The sequence below is a fragment of the Pieris brassicae genome, chromosome 8 (assembly GCF_905147105.1).
Source record: "Pieris brassicae chromosome 8, ilPieBrab1.1, whole genome shotgun sequence".
NCBI lineage: Eukaryota > Metazoa > Arthropoda > Insecta > Lepidoptera > Pieridae > Pieris > Pieris brassicae.
Genome location: NC_059672.1, coordinates 1,377,673 through 1,395,366, shown reverse-complemented (window position 1 = coordinate 1,395,366; position 17,694 = coordinate 1,377,673). Strand labels below are relative to the sequence as shown.

Here is a 17,694-nt window from a genome sequence, read left to right as displayed (position 1 = left end):
TCATAACCCGACATCTCCAAATTCTTTTGCACTTATTACTGCAACAAAACCTTTTATAGGCATTAGTGAAGATAAGAAATTATATTTTAACTTTGATAATATAGATTCTTGTAATTTAATGATTGGACATCAGTATATTTGTAACCCTTTGAATATTCTCAGTGTTGTCAATTACCCAATATGTGAAACAGAAATAATCACTAAAGCTGTAGAAAATTTACCTAAAACTTGTAATACAAAATTTATATTTGGTAAAATTGATATCTGGCATAAATTAAATAATAACAAATGGTTTTATGTTGAATCCAATGATGAGAAACTGACTATTGAATGTAATCACAAAATAATTGACATTGTTATATCAGGAACCGGAATACTTACCTTGTCATCCGGTTGTACTGCATTTTGCAAAGAAAATAGATTTGAAGCGAAAAATGTTTATGAAATTATCATAAGTCCTGTAGTTTCAAACTTTAACATTATCAATGACAGTTGTTGCAATTTGATTGAATTTTCCAAATTAAATATTAACATTTCAACACAACAGTTACGTCATGTGAATCTTGATAGTTTGAACTTAATTCACGATTTACCTATTAAGTCAATTGATGATGATTTAGATGATTTCCTTAATGACCCTTCAGACTATGTTAGTTTTAGCTTTAGCATAGTTTCCTTTATAATAATCTTAAGTATTGCAATTATAATCTTTGTTAAAGCCAATAAATGCGTTTTCCGAAACAAAGACATAGAAAATCCAGATAATACCTCTTCAAACAGTGAAACCCCACATCCTCAGCCTCGTCTTCGTATGGAATGACTATATTACCCTTTTATCCTTTTCGCAAACTTACCTAAAACCGTAAGTTTACTCTTAAACGGGGGGTTGTTATATTATAATCCTGCACCCTGTTCGGCTAACGTGCTAATACCTTCTTTTTGGTCAGCATTTCTCACCGAGAGGTGAGACGATGCTTGGAATATGAAAATCAGTTCGGTATCATCCTCCGTCGCGCACACACATTTGTTGGCTTCGTTTTAAATATAGTACTTAAATTAAAAGTTCAATTTTATTCTGAACTCATCTTTCCTTTCTTTTTTTAAAAACCCAAATACCAGAACACGTCTAACAGTACGTGTATCACGATGTAGTCAATATTCATACAGTCATATGTATACAGAAATTAACATTTCCCATAATATATCGACAAAATATTTAATAAACTCGTTTTCAAAAAGCACTTAAATAATTAATGGATATACATATACAATATATATATATATATACTATAATGGTTTAATTAGCCAAAACACGTATACCAAATGTTTTGGAACGTAATTTATTATGTATTTAGTATAATTTATAGATACCGTATCTAATGATATATAGACCTTCGAACTCATGAATAATGAGAGACACTACTGTATTGATTTAGACCACTCCGCCAAGTGATGAATACCTAAGAGAAGAGAAGTGGTCGGTAAGTTTGGACCGGATAGGAATGACAGAGGAGAGGCGTGGCTTCAATTCTGTGCAGAAACTCTCTCACAATGACAAGATTCGAAAGCCACCCAAGGAAACTGTATACGTGGATAATGCCAGGAGATCAAGCACGCAATTGACTACATATCTGTCTCAAAAATGTGGAGATGTTCTCCATTGCATTGGCAACACTAAAACCTACCCTGGTGCTGACTGTGCATAAGCTTTTGGTGGCAATGACCATCAAACTGAAGATGTCAACAAAATATTCAACTGCCGCGATAAATAAAGACAACTAAAGCGGACATGGTCGCCTCGCGGTGGCATGACATGAGATGGAACACATTCAAAGGCTTAATACCATCATCTTGTAAGGAAAGCCGGATTAGGGTTCAAGGAAAACATGGATAACTAAGAGACATGGAGGGCTATCAAAGATAGAAAGGAACTGCTAAAAGTTCAATTTGTGTTGCAAATACTAAAGGGTGTCTCAGCGCCGATTTCAAACTTTAATCACAAATTTCTCGGTAACCTGTGGGGCTAGAGTCCAGATTTTTTTTTATCACTATATCGCAGTGGTCTGGCGCTGCATGCAACATGATGCCTCTTTGAGCCTCCACCGTTCAAGTCTTCAATATTATATCCTTATAAGATGCAAATAGTCAAAAAAATCAAACCAAATTCACTTAACAAACTTATCAAAGAAGACTACAACCATCGAAATATATCCGAAGATGTTAGAGATTAAACCACGAAGGGTATGCCAATCGTCAAAATTGCCGTTACTGGTCATCTAGCAATCCAAAACAAAAACATCAGATAGCATTATACAGCCTCAAACTTACTTACTGTATGGTCTGAAATATCAGCAAAGAAAATCATAATTACAATTAAGAAAATACTTTTTAAACGGATTGTAGCTATGTATTATTATCATAAACTTATAGTTGTCACCTTGACCACGGAATTTTTTTAATTTATAATTATGTAAATAATTATAAGTTTATAATAATAATACATAGCTTCAATCCGTATAAAAAGTGTTTTCTTAATGTGTAAAAGCCATGTTAACGAAATACAATATCATAATTACAAATTCAATTTGTTTTATTTATAAATACATATTTAATAGGCGCTGAAAAGAGAGATGAACGTTGTATGGAATCCTATATACAATAATCCGAAGTTAGTGATGCAATAAACAAACAAAACCTACAAATCAGCCAGGATCAAGGGTTGAAAGGTATGCTTGATCTATATTTGATTAGATGATTGGAATCGCTACTGTTTCCAATACAGAAGAAAGGATCTACAAAAAAGTGCGTGAACTATCGTGCAGTAGGGTTCATGTCCCATGCTAATAAAATTTTATGGTTTACATAATTAACGGCCACTTGCAATCTGGACAATAGAAAATCTCCAGCTAAAAGGACGCATTTTCTGACGTTATAATAGTTAGTAATATGGAGCCACTTGAGTAATTTCGACGTTTTAACGTGATTGTCGTTAAAACGAGTAACGTTACAGATACCGGCAAACATCTAGAACAAATGTCCTTGCCGGCGCAGAAGTGATTTTTTGGTACCACTGGGAGAGTGATGTGTCAATCGCGTGATTGGTGAATCCGTGGAGGTTTGTGTCCCGCGCTTTGTACGATGCGCAAACCTTCCACCTTCTCCCACTCCCTTGTTTAATGCTCAAGCTTTAGTTGGTCTAGCTTGTGAGTTGTCGGCAGCGTCCAAAATCACGATCGTCGTATCATCTTTCATACTAAACCCTTTAGAATACAATACCGTACTAATTATAATTAGTCGCGTTTCGTTTGAATGAATTGGCGTGATTGGTTGACTGCTATCGCGTGTGTGATTGGTCGAAAACAAGTCATCGGTCCGTTTGATATTTTATCACACTTAAGTGCTATAATATCAACACTATATTTTTGATTTCTATAAATATAATTCTATAAATATTCAAACAATATATTTTTAACAACATTCAAGGCCGAGTATTAGCGTCGATCCATATTATTATCATAACTGGTTCTAGGATTAAATAAATCGCCAAAAAATATTGGCAAATCCAACCACTTCGACGAGTATCGCGGATTAAAAGATCCGTGGACCTCCAAAATAGATCAGTTTTATAAATTAGATTAAATATCATGTGTTCATTCGGGTTAGTTTGTGTTACACGCGTAAACTAAACCTATATTTGTGGTTAACACTCCACTCCCACACTATTTATACTATACAATTATTACAGTAATATTATAGCTATTAAAAAGGGTCGGTAGAAAATAAAAAAATTGGGCTCACTAAATATATAATATATATAGGCATAAATAATGATAACACTTCCAATTATTAAGTGAACCTCCTGCCCATTTCCCCTGTTATATACAGATTTTTAAACCTAAACTGGAATAACTATTCAATAATTTTCCTCTTATCACTATAAAAACACTACGTTTAAGATGTGGGCTTTGTACCATGTAACCATGCTTACAAATCGATATATTCCACGGAATGTGATGAATGAAAACAAAAAATCTAAGGCTAAGGCGACCTAGAGCTAAGTATTAAACACTCCTATACCTGAATTTTGAAGAGAAAGATGGCAAGCCTTACCGGAGAGGGTTCCTGATACATACTTACTGTTGCAAATATTTACTAACACAGGATAACCAGATATATAGTGGTTCAGGAAATAATTTAAGGCAAAAAATAAAATAAATACCTGAATTTTAACAGTGTTTATAATTTTAACAGGATTTTTAATAGAGAATCAAAAGTCTACTTGTGTACTAGCAAAGTCGCTTTGCTGTCATTAATTATTATTATCTGTGCAACTGATCTAGGATGTGAGTCAAATACAAACTTTATATCTTATATCTTATTCTTGTTTCTATTAAAGTGATGATGAAAAATAAATGTTTGTTTCTTAATAAATAAAATTATCGTTTTAGAAAAAATATTTTATTCCTAACCGATTGGATTTTTACTCAGCGTTAAGTCTAACAGAATCTTACTTAAGATTTTTGTGATATTCTTATAGTATTAGGACCCAATATTAAATAATTATTTATATTTACGACAATTTTGTTTCACTGTCCAAAGTTTTACATTGATTTATTTATTTTATTAAATAATAAACTGAACACAATCACAATTTGAAAACGCTGTCAGCTGTCAGAAACTAATTCCGACGTAAATTGACAAAAAAAAAAACGTAGATATGTCAAAACCACAAAAACCTCTAACAATTAGACTGTATGACAGATAGTCTGTGCGGTAAGAAAACTGGCGTATCTGTCAAAAGTGTCGAATGTCTACCTGTCTAGTAATGACATAAAAAAAGTTAATTTAAAACTGTTTTGATCTTCGATACGACGCTTTATTTAGCGTACAGACTATCTGGTGTTGATCTAAGTTCGACCACAATAATAAGTAGGAATTAATCCTGCCGAAATACAGATATTTGATAATATACATTGTAAAATGAACCTTAAAACCGAGCAGCAAAGTTGAAACGTTAATGAATCACGTCATTTAATAATGAAATATTGCTAACATTGGTATTGACGGTAAAGTCAATAGCTATTGCAATAGAAAAGTGAGGAGTGATACTTTAGAAGCGCACCGTGAGCGTATTTGGTACTAAACGGAGGCTCGAATAGAATACTTGTAGTAAACTACACAAAATATTTCGGAAACAAAAACGTATCACAACACATTTTCGAGGTGTCAACAACTGACAATATCGTATTGATAAACTATCGTAAATTTCATACTGAAGCCAAAGTTGTTCTGACATAAAATATTCCAGAAAATCTACCCTGGTATTAAACGATTAAACAACACATGCGCTCATGGTGGAATATTAAGCTGAATAACAGTCATCCATACGCCACTTCTTCAACTATTGTCTCCCAAGAGTCAGTGGATTCAGTGTCCCGGGAGTCGTCGTCCATATCGTCATCGTCGTAATATGCCAGCTGGGGACAAATTGCTCATTAGGAACAGCCATATCCCTTCTCAACTTCAGCTGAGGACAATTTGCACATTAGGAACAGCCCTATCCCTTCTCAACTTTAGCTGAGGACAAATTGCTCATTAGGAACAGCCATATCCCTTCTCAACTTCAGCTGAGGACAATTGGCACATTAGGAACAGCCATATCCCTTCTCAACTTCAGCTGAGGACAATTTGCACATTAGGAACAGCCCTATCCCTTCTCAACTTTAGCTGAGGACAAATTGCTCATTAGGAACAGCCATATCCCTTCTCAACTTCAGCTGAGGACAATTTGCACATTAGGAACAGCCCTATCCCTTCTCAACTTTAGCTGAGGACAAATTGCTCATTAGGAACAGCCATATCCCTTCTCAACCTCAGCTGAGATGTATTCTAAAAATAATAATATATCTCTATATTATTAGTATATGTCAAACGCAAGGTTCCGGGTTTCGTGTATCGTTGCGCATTCCCTCGCCCCCAAGGTTATAAAACATCAGAAACACAATCGTGTATGAAACAGACATATTTCTGCGTACATTGTTTTAGCAGGTATTGAAGCCTGAACTATGTCTAGGGAGACCTATAAATCAGTGTACTCCACTCATCCAACGGTTAAAGGAAATTGTAATGGTTATCTCAATATTAAATAAAGTAAAAATTTAAAACTGAAATTTATCACTAAAACAAAGATACAGGTCAGACATTTGTAACACAGAAGTGAATTACTGTAATAATTTTTGGGAGATGCATGGAATGGAAGGTGGGGAATGCCAGTGTAAAAGAGAGTAGGTAAGAGAAGTAAAAGGGAGCACTGTCTCACACACGATGTCTATATTTGGTACTTGCCGGTCACCTCAAAATATTTTCTTTCATCGTACCACTTTGTACACACACATCTTATAGTATACTTTCAGGGTTGGAATACAGGACCCATAATTTATATAACAAGGGTAGCTGTTATATAAATTATAACCAACTATTAGAAGTAAATAAAAAAGTTGGATACGTGTCGTCGATCTTTCTATAAACGACTCGTAATTTAATAAAGCTCGGCTAATACGACGCCACTACTACACTATACGGACAAGTAAGCTTTCCCAACCGAGGCATTTTGTTTTATTTACCAGCAGAACTTGGACCTAACTCGTAACTATACATACACATACATACATTAGGATAATAGTATCATAATAATGTATTAAATTTTTTCTGAAAACGTTCCGTCTGCAAAGACGAACCTAGGAGGGCAGGCTCATTCAAATTCTAGGCGATTTTAACGGATTAAACAGTACTTATCCGGAGCTGGATTTTCGGTAGTGGGCTGATAAATTTTAAAGAAAGTATTGTTTAGTAAACAAACCAAAAATATACTGTAAATATAGTATTATATATGATATGGCAAACTTCAATAAATAAATAAAATGATTTACAAAGTTTTTCAAATCGGCAAATGACTGTATACGACATTTATGCTGCTACAAGCTCTTAAAAATGTAATTTAATATAAATGGAGGGGTATATTTGAATATATAATACATATACATATACGAGGATTAGTAGTATTTTTGTTTTCTGAGTTTTTTCTATTAAATATAGCAATTCCAGTGAATATGTGATTGTGGTTTATATATCGATATCCTAACGTATCTCTAGTAGTTTTACAGACGTCGATTAGTAAATCACCCTAGAATGAGGCTGTAGCTCTCAACCCAGCTCCAATGGACTTTATTATCTATGTGCACATTCGTACGGTGAAGGAAAACCTCGTGAGGAAACCGACCTTCAACAAACCCAAAAAGTTTACGGCGTGTCGGGCACAGAAGGCTAACCACCGCCTATTAAGAAACATAAATCAGTACACATACGTATATCTTTCGCCAAGACCGTGAGTTATAGCGCCATTGTTTTAAATATAACGGAAAAAAATACAGTTTATTTAAAAATTTATCAATTACCAAAGATAACTACTATATAACTATGAAACCTCATTCTCATGCAATTCTTGTACGGTTTGGACTCGAATCTGGAACATCCAGGCCTGCCCCAATAACGCCATCGTTCCACTGAGGAGTAACGGCATACTGAACCGGCATTTCCAGGCCAGATTCATGAGGAAAAGAAAGAGACTTTTGCGCCCGGCCGTCATTGGATAACTGAAAAAAAAAATATTTTTTTTAATTCACGACCATTACCACGTGCATTTGACCAAGTTACGAGTCGACAATTATGTATTAACGGAATAGATAATTAACGATAAAAGGGTCATGACTCATGACCCTGACGCGAAAATGAATTATCCAACGTGACATGACATAAATTAATATTGTCTATATTCAAAACAGATGCCATTTATTCATATTGATAGCTGTGCACACTTATGAACGTCACTACTTTTTTGACAGACGGGAGTCAGACTTAACGCAAGGTCTCATGTATATCTGTGGTCATAGATCAGACAATGATAAGTACATTTTTGCTCAGTATAACTTATCAATATATCGAGTGTTTCATATTTTAATAGAGCCTTCAAGATTTCTTAATAGTTTAATTGCTTGTCCTGTAAGGTAATAAAATTGCATTTATCATTTTCTGACCTATGGACATAGATATAAAACAAGAGAACTTATTTTGTACCTGGGCAAAACCCAACAAAAAAACGAACTAAGCATAGTGACGTAGACTCTAAGTTATAAATAGGAATCGGGATGTATACCTGCTCAAACTAAAATTGTACTATTTGTTGAAATTAATCTCTGTTATAAGACAGAAAATGTTGTGTTTATAACTCAAAAAAAAGTTTAGCCATAAACAAGAACAGTCCGTAGAGTACATAGATAATCAATAGTTGGTAGTTTGATTTTTATCTATATCTTAATTATTAGTATGACCGCTTAGACTACTTTCACAAACGAAAAGTATCAAGGGCTTGAAACTAGAATGAAGTTATTTGGCAATAGTCGTATATCGTACCCAGTTATTTGAAATTATTTCCCTGTTGAATCGAAGTCGAACGCATTTACGTGTGAAAATAAATGAACAAATCTTGGATTCGGTTAAAAAAGGCATTGATTGCACAGAAATCGTTACACCTATAAAGACGGGGATATTACCGTAAATAAGAATATTAATACTAAATGTTGTAATATGGGTTTTCATTAAGTAAATTTAAGGTTTCGTAAATGTTTGAACCTTCTTGCATATCTTATATATGCTATCTTTGGCTATATATAAGTATAACTGTTTTTGGGTGAATTTTTCGAATCACGGCAGTTAAAGAGGCGCATGTAAATGGGTGGGACCCACTGGGAAATGAGACAATATCATTTAGGTACATCATGACAAAACTTTGTATTTAATTTATTTTATTATTTTTAATTACCTAAGATAATTAATGAGGTGTAATGGTTGCAGCTGCTTATAAACATTGTGTAAAACAAAAAACTTAGCGATTTAAAAAAGAGTTTATTGAAATTGATTTGAAAACTGGCAGTAAATGTAAAATTAGAAGCATTTCATTTTTATTAATTGTTTTATGTTCATAAGTGTACATTGTGTTTATATAAGAATAAATGATTTAAAATTGTTTTTATTTTTTATTTTTTATAAGGGCTCCAAAGCCATAACGCCCCCTTTCTATTACATGGGGTACAAGTCGCAGAGATATAGATAGAGAATTTAAAAAAAAATTACCGTTTCTTGTTGTATATTTTATAATTTATGATAGCTGTGTGGAAATAAATAAATATCTATACTGGTTTGTATTTCTGTTAGCCCAAAAAGCTACTAAAATAATAGAATAAAGCGATAAAAGTCCAGCAGTGCGATGCTTGGACACGCATCTTGTATAGGAAATAGGTTCGCGTCAGTCGTACTAAGATAAAAATATAAACGATCGTAGTTTAAATTTAAATTGAAAATTCGTTGTGGTAACTCTGTTACGAATCGGAAATATATTTGTGTAATGTAAATATCATTTCTCGAATATAATAAATAAACAACCGGGGGGTCACTTAACAACAGGTGAGCCCGTCACCTGTTGTTAAGTGATAGCGCTGCCTATTGATACATTTAGAATACCCACACTGCATACAATGCACACGAGTGCGTTGTCGACCTTTCGAAAATTGATACTCTTTTTTTTTGATGGACCTTAAGTCGAATTAATTCGTAAACTATTGAACTGTTGAACGGTTCAATAGTTGAACTGTGAACGGTTAAAAGAGCCCGATGAAGCACGTTTTGTTAACTATTATTGTGTTATCGATCTGATTACGCAAAAGAGTTGGTTACTTTCATGGGCAATGATGTGTGTAAAGTTCCGTTCAGTACTTCACTGGCTAAAAACATGTTTGCAGCATAATTTATGCTGTGATTAGTGTTTAATAAGAACCAGTTTAATGGTTGATCAATTGTTAAATATCCTTAAAAAAAATACGTGAACTGCAAACCTCACCTTACGATAAGTTAAGTTAAATGAACGAATGTCGTAATGTTTTACGTAAAAAAATATGATCTAAATTAAAATTGTTATTAACATTTAAAGTTGTGTATTATTTCCACTAATGATTTATTTCATAATGTTGTGTAATCATTATTTGCGTCATATATTTGTTGTATTTAATCTTTGAAATGTAATAAAGCTAATATGAATGTAACTCATTTGAACTAGAAATTATAGGGTAAGTAAAAAAACGTTCAACATTAAGCGTTTATTATTATGAATTGCATTCATACATAATAATTTATTAAAATACAATTAAGAGTAAATAGGATTCTGCAATTTGAGTAAGGAAATACAATTTCACAATACATGAAACCAGTAAGCATATAACTAGATAGCCTCAAGTGAAAACATACCTAAGTACCTACAATACAATAATTATTATATAAGATCACAATACCGCATAGATAGAAGCTACACACACAAACATTGAGTATATAATAGGAATCTATTCATCATCAAAGAAATCAACATGATCTCCTGACTTAAATCGACCAGCTACTAAGACTTTGATACATTTTCTAACTGTTGTTTCGGCTTTTAACAGAGTACCTTGGTTTTTGAAGGTGGTGAATACCTCACGGAGATTCTCATTAACAGTCTTATCAATGACATAATCGATCATAGTGGTTTCTACTGGCCCAGGGGAATAGTTAAGTACTATCATGCCCTTTTTCTCCTCTGCAAGGACTCTAAAGTACATTTCACGAGCAGCTTTACCACTACAATAATATGCCATACCGCTCATTGGTTTAATAGCACACAGGGAAGTAATATTGACAATGATAATCCTGTCTTCAACTTCTTCAAACAGTTTTAAAAATTGAGTGTTCAATGATATCACTTTAAAAACATTCAAGTCATAATATTCCCTCATCTCCTTAACATTTTCTATACAAGATGTTTTAATGGACAAGTTGCCCAGAGATCCAACATTATGGAAAATTATATTAGCGGTGAAATCTGTCACTTTGTGGCCACTTAATGCCAGGCTAATAATATCACACATCTCCTGTTCAGTAGCTACTGATAAATCCACAGATTTGTAGATAACTTTAACATTATCAGATTCACAGAGTTTTGCAGTTTGAGCTAATTCTTCTGTTTTACGGGCCAAAAGCAACAACACAGAATGTGGGCCAAATAATTTAGAAAACTCTATAGCAATGACTTTTCCAATGCCCTGTGAAGCCCCAGTCACAATGCAGAAGGTAGGTCCTGTTAGATCAATGTTAGATGATGATGATGCCATGATTACTTACTGTTAGTTTATTCTTGGATGAGTTTCTCAGAGTCAGTATCACCAATGACAGGGTCAAGATCGCAGCCTTCTCTTAAGAGGCGATCAAGGCAGTCAGCTCTGTAAGCAGCTAGGTCTTCAACTACTTTATTTTTTTTCCTTAGGGCTTTTAGTTTTCTTTCTGTAAAGAAATAATTAAAATAAAACTTGTTTGCAAAAGAAACATACGAAGGACTTAACGAAAATATAAAAAGTAACTATAATGCTTCAAAGGGTACGTGACCTTCCGATAATTATTGCCCCTCAAATGAAACCATTTAAAAGTGATAAAAATTATAGATAATGGGAAAAATATAAACAGCGGATAATAAACCTACCGAGAACGGCGAGGTACTCGGCAGAATCAGTCAATTTATCAAACTTCTGTTCAGGCTTGAAATTATCTTCAAATTCTGCTGGAACTTCTGATATACTAATTTTACTACCCCAAGGATCCATGTAAATCTAAAATCAATGTAGAATAAATGTTTTTATTCGTTCTAAGAACAGCGGCAAAAGATATACTTTAGACGATTATGAGGGAGTCGTCACGTATTGACTCACTTGAAGGCTCGAAGCCGAATGCCTGCCGAGTTTATTTTAATTTACTTATATTGCAGATTAGCTCTCACGAATATTCTAGCCTCGACGCATAGCATTCAATATCTTTCGAGTAATAAGAAAAAACTTAATTTGCAAATACGGGCGAAAGTGTATAAATTAATTTGCTAATATAAAAACAGAAACGATTGACGATTGACGTTGAAATTTGACAAAACAGTACGCAATACGCTCAATACTTTTGACATATGTCATATAACAGACTACAGAATATTCAATTTTTATTTTCATACTGTAGTTTACTGCCATCTAGGCATTTAGTTCAACACTATATTGTCAATTCTTCACTAGGTATGGTCTACACTATATTTTAAAGCGAGCTAGATGGCCAAGACAAATAGAAAATGATTTAGTTTAAGGGGGTATTTTTACTTTAAAATTTAGTTAAGAGGCATGTATAAATAACATGAAGTTTAGCTGCGTTTTGATTGTGGTCTTTAAAAAAATACGCCAAGAAATATTAAGCTAGATACTAGGTAGGTATTAATACCTACCTAGAGGACCATTGTTTACTCTACTTATTCTACGAATGAAAATTTAATAATTGAGAGTTTTAAAAATATAATAAACTCTTGCCTTACAGAAAATATTTGCAATGTTGGCAAAATGTAACTAATACTGTAAAATGTATAAGGACAACTATTGATTTCTTTGTTTTTGATGATGTAGCTCTCATATTATATTTTAACAATATTTAATAGGCACCTAGTTTTCTTTTGTTATAGTTAATTCTGATTTCTAATTTGAATCCAGTTTGAACAAAGTATTGTAGTACTCCTATCGTTTATATTTTTATATTTAAGTAGTTATTATCCATATACTCAATTACCTAAAAAATTACAAAATTTGGTTATCGACATTATATGTTAAACCCTAGGGTGTTAATAATATGTATATTATTAGTTCACTTTTTATAAACTACTATATAAAATTAATTCATAACCATAGAACGATGTAAGCTTATTACGGGTAGAGGAAAATTTGTTTACAATGAATAGCATTCTTTAGTTTCTTTAATTAAGTCCATACAAAATACTATGACGCAAAACATCAACAACTCAGTACTGTACAAAATAGCTCCACTCTGCAGGCGGTCGCGATTACAAAACGCTTTGTTTATTCGAACACGCAATATCCGACCTTATTTCAATGATATAAGCGTTGGTACACACTTCAATGAACTGGTGATTCTAATGACATTCACAATAATTTAACCTGCATGCAAAAATAGTATCTATTCCACTGTAATATGTTTGATTTTGATTCAATATTGGATAATGATAAAAACAGTTTTCACGGAGCTGTGAGCGGTCGCTCTAGACACGGCTGCCCTTGCCCCGCGTCCCGCACCTAATTCCCCCCCGCACCTCAAATCTTAAACCCCGCGCGTGTCGCGCAATCAAAGATAAACAAAACAGAATAATTCACGGATGGTTTTCAATGAAAACCTACTTATTCCTAGCTCTAAGAAGTTTTTACTTAGAATTAGTTTTTTATAAGTTACTTGAATTTTACAGTTTCATGGTAGTTTTACTTTTACTATATATCATATTCATCAAATGTGAATTAAGTAAGTAAATAACATTTAATTTTTCTAATTTATAGGTTTTATTTACAATATTTTATCACCTTATTATGTGGTCATCTATACATCTTATTTTGATTTCTTTACTGTTCTGAACCGTTACTTTCCAAATCCTTATAAGTAAATCATCCTAATTAAAAAAAAAATTCTTATTAGTTTACCATTTAGGCTATCTGTTGTAAGTATTCTATGTGAAATACGTAGCGCCGACTCGCAACGCCATTCTGGATATTTTGACGGGAAGGTCGGTCACGTGACCCGTCGCGGCGAAGCGGGGCGCGAGGTGTGGGGCGCCGGCTAGACTCTCCAGTAGCCGAGCCATCCGTCTGCTGCTTTGACTGTGACCGCTCGGAATCCACGCCTTTACGCATAGATATAACGCGCCATATTCGTCCGGTCACCTGTATTTTATTGATCAGTTGATAATCGAATAGGAAAATGTCAGCCCAGTGATGAGTTCGTCGCTTATTTTTGCACGGATCTGTCGACGGGGCGGCGGAGGAGGCGCGGGGAAGGCGAGCGCGGCGCAATCCGTCGCAGACATGCTCCGACCGCTGTCGAGGCGTCTCGCGTACGCGCGGCCGTTCGCGCGCTAGTCGGGCGTAGCTCGCGACCATGGATGTTGTGACGCCTCATATCAGTTCGGTGCTAAGAACCTATCAAGCCAGTGCACCGCGGAGCCTCCAAGGCCCCGGCGTGGGGCGTGCAGGTCCGCCGTCGGCGCCGCCGCCACCGCTGCCTCGAGCCGCGCCGCCCATTCTCCTCGCCGCCGATCCAGTGCTAGGCGAACGCGGCGAGACTGCTCTCGAAGGAGAGCCGATATCTTGCTTCAGTGTCGGTGGCGAACGTCGACTCTGCCTCCCGCAGATTCTGACCTCGGTTCTGACGGACTTTAGTTTGGAACAGATCAATCGCGTGTGTGATGACTTACAAATATACTGTTCGCGGTGCACGCCAGAGCAATTACACGAGTTGAAGTCGACCGGCGTGTTGCCCAGGACGGCTCCGTCTTGCGGTTTGATAACTCAGACGGATGCGGAGCGGCTTTGCGCGGCTCTATTGCACGCCCCGGCGGCGGCTGCCAAAAAGTTGCCTGGGTTTCGGGTGTATCATGAGTGTTTCGGGGGTGCGCGAGGTGTTTGCGCGCCAGAACTAGGACTAGTGCAGTGTGTGGAATGTCGCGGGATCTATGTTCCGCGTCGGTTCGTATGCCATACTCACACGACCGAGCATCGAACGTGCCATTGGGGATTCGATTCGGCGAGATGGAGGCGGTTCCTTTTGGTGTCGGACGATGAACGGGACAAAGAAAAGTGTGAAGCTTTGTTGGATGATGTAGCCACGAGGGAGCCGAGGGAAACGCACGCTGTCACATCGCACCCTCTGGTGAAGCAATTACCGATCAAAAGAAAGCAGGTAAAATGACCTTGACATCATCTATTTGCCACTACCTATTATTACGTTATTATTGCGGTTTAGTTCCTCATTCATTGTCACATGAATTGCATACTTCATTCTAATTGGTATCTTATTAGAATTTGTCGTGTATAATCCGAGATTGTATATGAAACGGCTGATTGACGTCACAGCGTCTGTCTCCGATAAAACGAGGGCATGTCAATTTTGCGAATAAGATGTAAGTACATACTCGACTGATAAGTCAAGGACTTTATAAAAATAATATATACTTCAACATTAAAAAACTAAGCATTACTAATAAAAAGATAACAATATACATTTTTCGAAGTATGACAAGACTTAAAAGTTGTACTAACTTTACGCCATTGGGCGTACTCAATTAAATTCTATAGATAATTTATGTGTGGAAGAGGTAGCCAGAGATAAAAAACGTTCACTCATAATATCCATAGACTGTAGAACAAGGCAAAGCGAATTTGTTTAGTAGAGTGATTTTAAACACGAAAATACAGTGAAAGGACTCCAAACCAAATTGCTTGTCAGATCAAAATAATCTTTCGCTTTTATTATTTAAACTAATAAAAACAATCTCAATTGCAATGTTTTTAGCTGTCTCACAGCGCAGACACAAAAACCAATGAATGAGTCTGATTTTATGAATTAATTAAATCAAAATCCTATAGTACTGACGTACCGCTGATTTCTTGTCAAGATTGATACCTTGTAAACCACACCCTCGTCAAATTGCACGCAATATCGTTGCATGCACTTAGAGTATGCGCACTGTGTAATTATGGACATCTTTTGTGATTAGGCTAGCTTTACATTGAAGTAAACAGTAAATACAGTGTAACACTGTGCTAAGCAGTTTCGTGGACCAACGTTAAAGAAATTGTGTAGTATTCCGAAATGAATCTTCGTGTTGACTCGTATAGGAGTATGTAGAAAAATAACACGTGTTATTTATCAATGACACACTGTGTACACGACTTTTGTATTATGAATGTGCATTCCGAAACGCGCTTAATAAATTTAATTGGTCTTGAAAGTGAGGTAACATTATGAAGTACGGACGGGCATGATTTCCTTGGTAACATGCGCGGTACTTCTGGGACCCTGGTACTATTGATTCCATAGTTGTTAAAGTTTTTCGCCTTTGCGCCCCATGGCCAATTATTTACTAGGTCTGACTATGATTTTGTTTTAAATACATATTTATTTTTTCATCAATTGTAAATATTAAAAAAAAAATAGTATAATAATCAAATAAACAAGTAGACGGTCGAGACAGATGTGAGACCTTAAAAACACAGATAATAAAGAATTACACATTATCATTTGTTTTTGCCAAAATTTATTATCTGTGTAATATATAAACGTCGGATAATGAATTATCTATTTGATAATTTATTATCCGATGTTTTCAAGGATTTTTGGTAGTATCGGATGTCTCATCAACGAACGTTTTCAGAAGTTGTGTCTGATAAATAATGATTTTAGATCATTTTAAAACGACCACTAGACTAGACTACTACTACTAACTGCATGTTTTTGAGCTGTTCAAAAGACTTTTGGATGTGAAATTCTTGCTGAACTTGCCAGGCAGTTGACTGTAAAACTGTATTAGCGAGCTGCACATGATAACTAAATGTAGTAGGGGGTGATACCTAATCCCTAAGCCCTCCAGATGTACCCGACCACATAAATAGTGAATATAATGAGTACACCGAGTGGATGTCTGCACCGAGAGACCTAAGACAACACGGAGCCCTACAGTTAGGGTTCAAGGTTGTCTCAAAGCTAGGGCAGGCTCACCACGATAATTAAGGGCCTGAGGAGTCATCGCCATTTTGAGAGGAAGTGAGAAAATAAGACAGATCATTATTACAATCTTAAATACTACTTACACCTGTGAATACACACATAATATTATACTTGTGAGTTGTAGGTGTATCGCGCATCATCAGCTGTTAAAATTTGGAACAACAGTAGAACAAATAGAGTTGTAGAAGGAGTTGCGCAATGTTACAGTGAAATAGAAAACGCATTGTTTTGTTGGTATATAGAGAAATTCAAATTTATATATAGATAGGATCCCGTTTGGGAAAATTCGCAATCTGTAGCGCTATTCAAGGTTAAAAACAATTCTGGAATGACCTTCGAAGAAACTATTTATTTATTTATTTACATTTCGTTGCCTCATACAAAAAACATACATATAAAAAAGCAGGTTACATAAGTTTATTAGGCAACGAGCGGCCTTATAACAAGCGATTTCTTTCAGGCAACCCTAATATGGAACAATATAAGACACCTACAGGGGGTAAGGTACAAGAAGTACATAAATGATTAACAAAAAATAACGCAAAATAACATGGAACACTAACTATAAATAAATAATAATATGTATAAACAAAAATGTAAAAGGTGATCCAAAGGATAAATTGAATAACAATGAATATATATAAGCTTATTACGAGGCAGAAGATAAATGACAATGATTTGGAAATTTCGAATTTTTCAAAAGCTCCGGGGATAGTTCCGCATATCTCTGCTCGGAAAATTTGTAGTGGAAGACGTAAAACTTCTCCCCGTGCTAAGATCTGCCAGTGAGGCAGTACCACCCAAAGTCCTCGTTCCTGAGAAGCTTTCTTAGAGGCAAATGAAAAATACTCCTCTTTAGCTAAAATAGAATCTACTTAGCATGCTGACGGGATGCAAATTATACGTGAGCGTTTGCGATAACTATGTGCAGTTCTGTTGTGTTAGTTAATGGTCCACTTGGAATTC

At 35.2% G+C, this 17,694-nt stretch overlaps 2 protein-coding genes and 2 long non-coding RNA genes across 4 annotated transcripts in view; 1 reads left to right on the top strand and 3 right to left on the bottom strand.

The window, feature by feature from the left end:
- Window positions 1-3,902: 3,902 nt before the first annotated feature.
- On the bottom strand, window positions 3,903-11,401 carry LOC123713061. The gene is made up of 3 exons (XR_006754154.1): window positions 11,263-11,401; window positions 7,455-7,652; window positions 3,903-5,477 (listed from the first exon to the last, which is right to left on the bottom strand). It is a non-coding gene; the product is annotated as an uncharacterized LOC123713061 (long non-coding RNA).
- LOC123713059 (sepiapterin reductase) lies at window positions 10,194-11,267 on the bottom strand. The gene has a single exon (XM_045666548.1). It carries the CDS (start codon window positions 11,250-11,252, stop codon window positions 10,449-10,451), a length of 804 nt encoding a protein of 267 aa, XP_045522504.1. The 5' UTR covers window positions 11,253-11,267; the 3' UTR covers window positions 10,194-10,448.
- Window positions 11,402-11,617: 216 nt separating the features above from the next.
- On the bottom strand, window positions 11,618-12,041 carry LOC123713060. Its single transcript, XR_006754153.1, has 2 exons — window positions 11,844-12,041; window positions 11,618-11,744 (listed from the first exon to the last, which is right to left on the bottom strand). It is a non-coding gene; the product is annotated as an uncharacterized LOC123713060 (long non-coding RNA).
- A 1,679-nt stretch (window positions 12,042-13,720) lies between these two features.
- LOC123713016 (ski oncogene) overlaps window positions 13,721-17,694 on the top strand; it is a 56,671-nt gene continuing 52,697 nt past the window's right edge. The window contains exon 1 of the mRNA XM_045666483.1: window positions 13,721-14,901. Within this exon, the coding sequence (XP_045522439.1) occupies window positions 14,101-14,901 (801 nt within the window). The 5' untranslated portion in view covers window positions 13,721-14,100. The remainder of the gene's footprint in view (window positions 14,902-17,694) is intronic.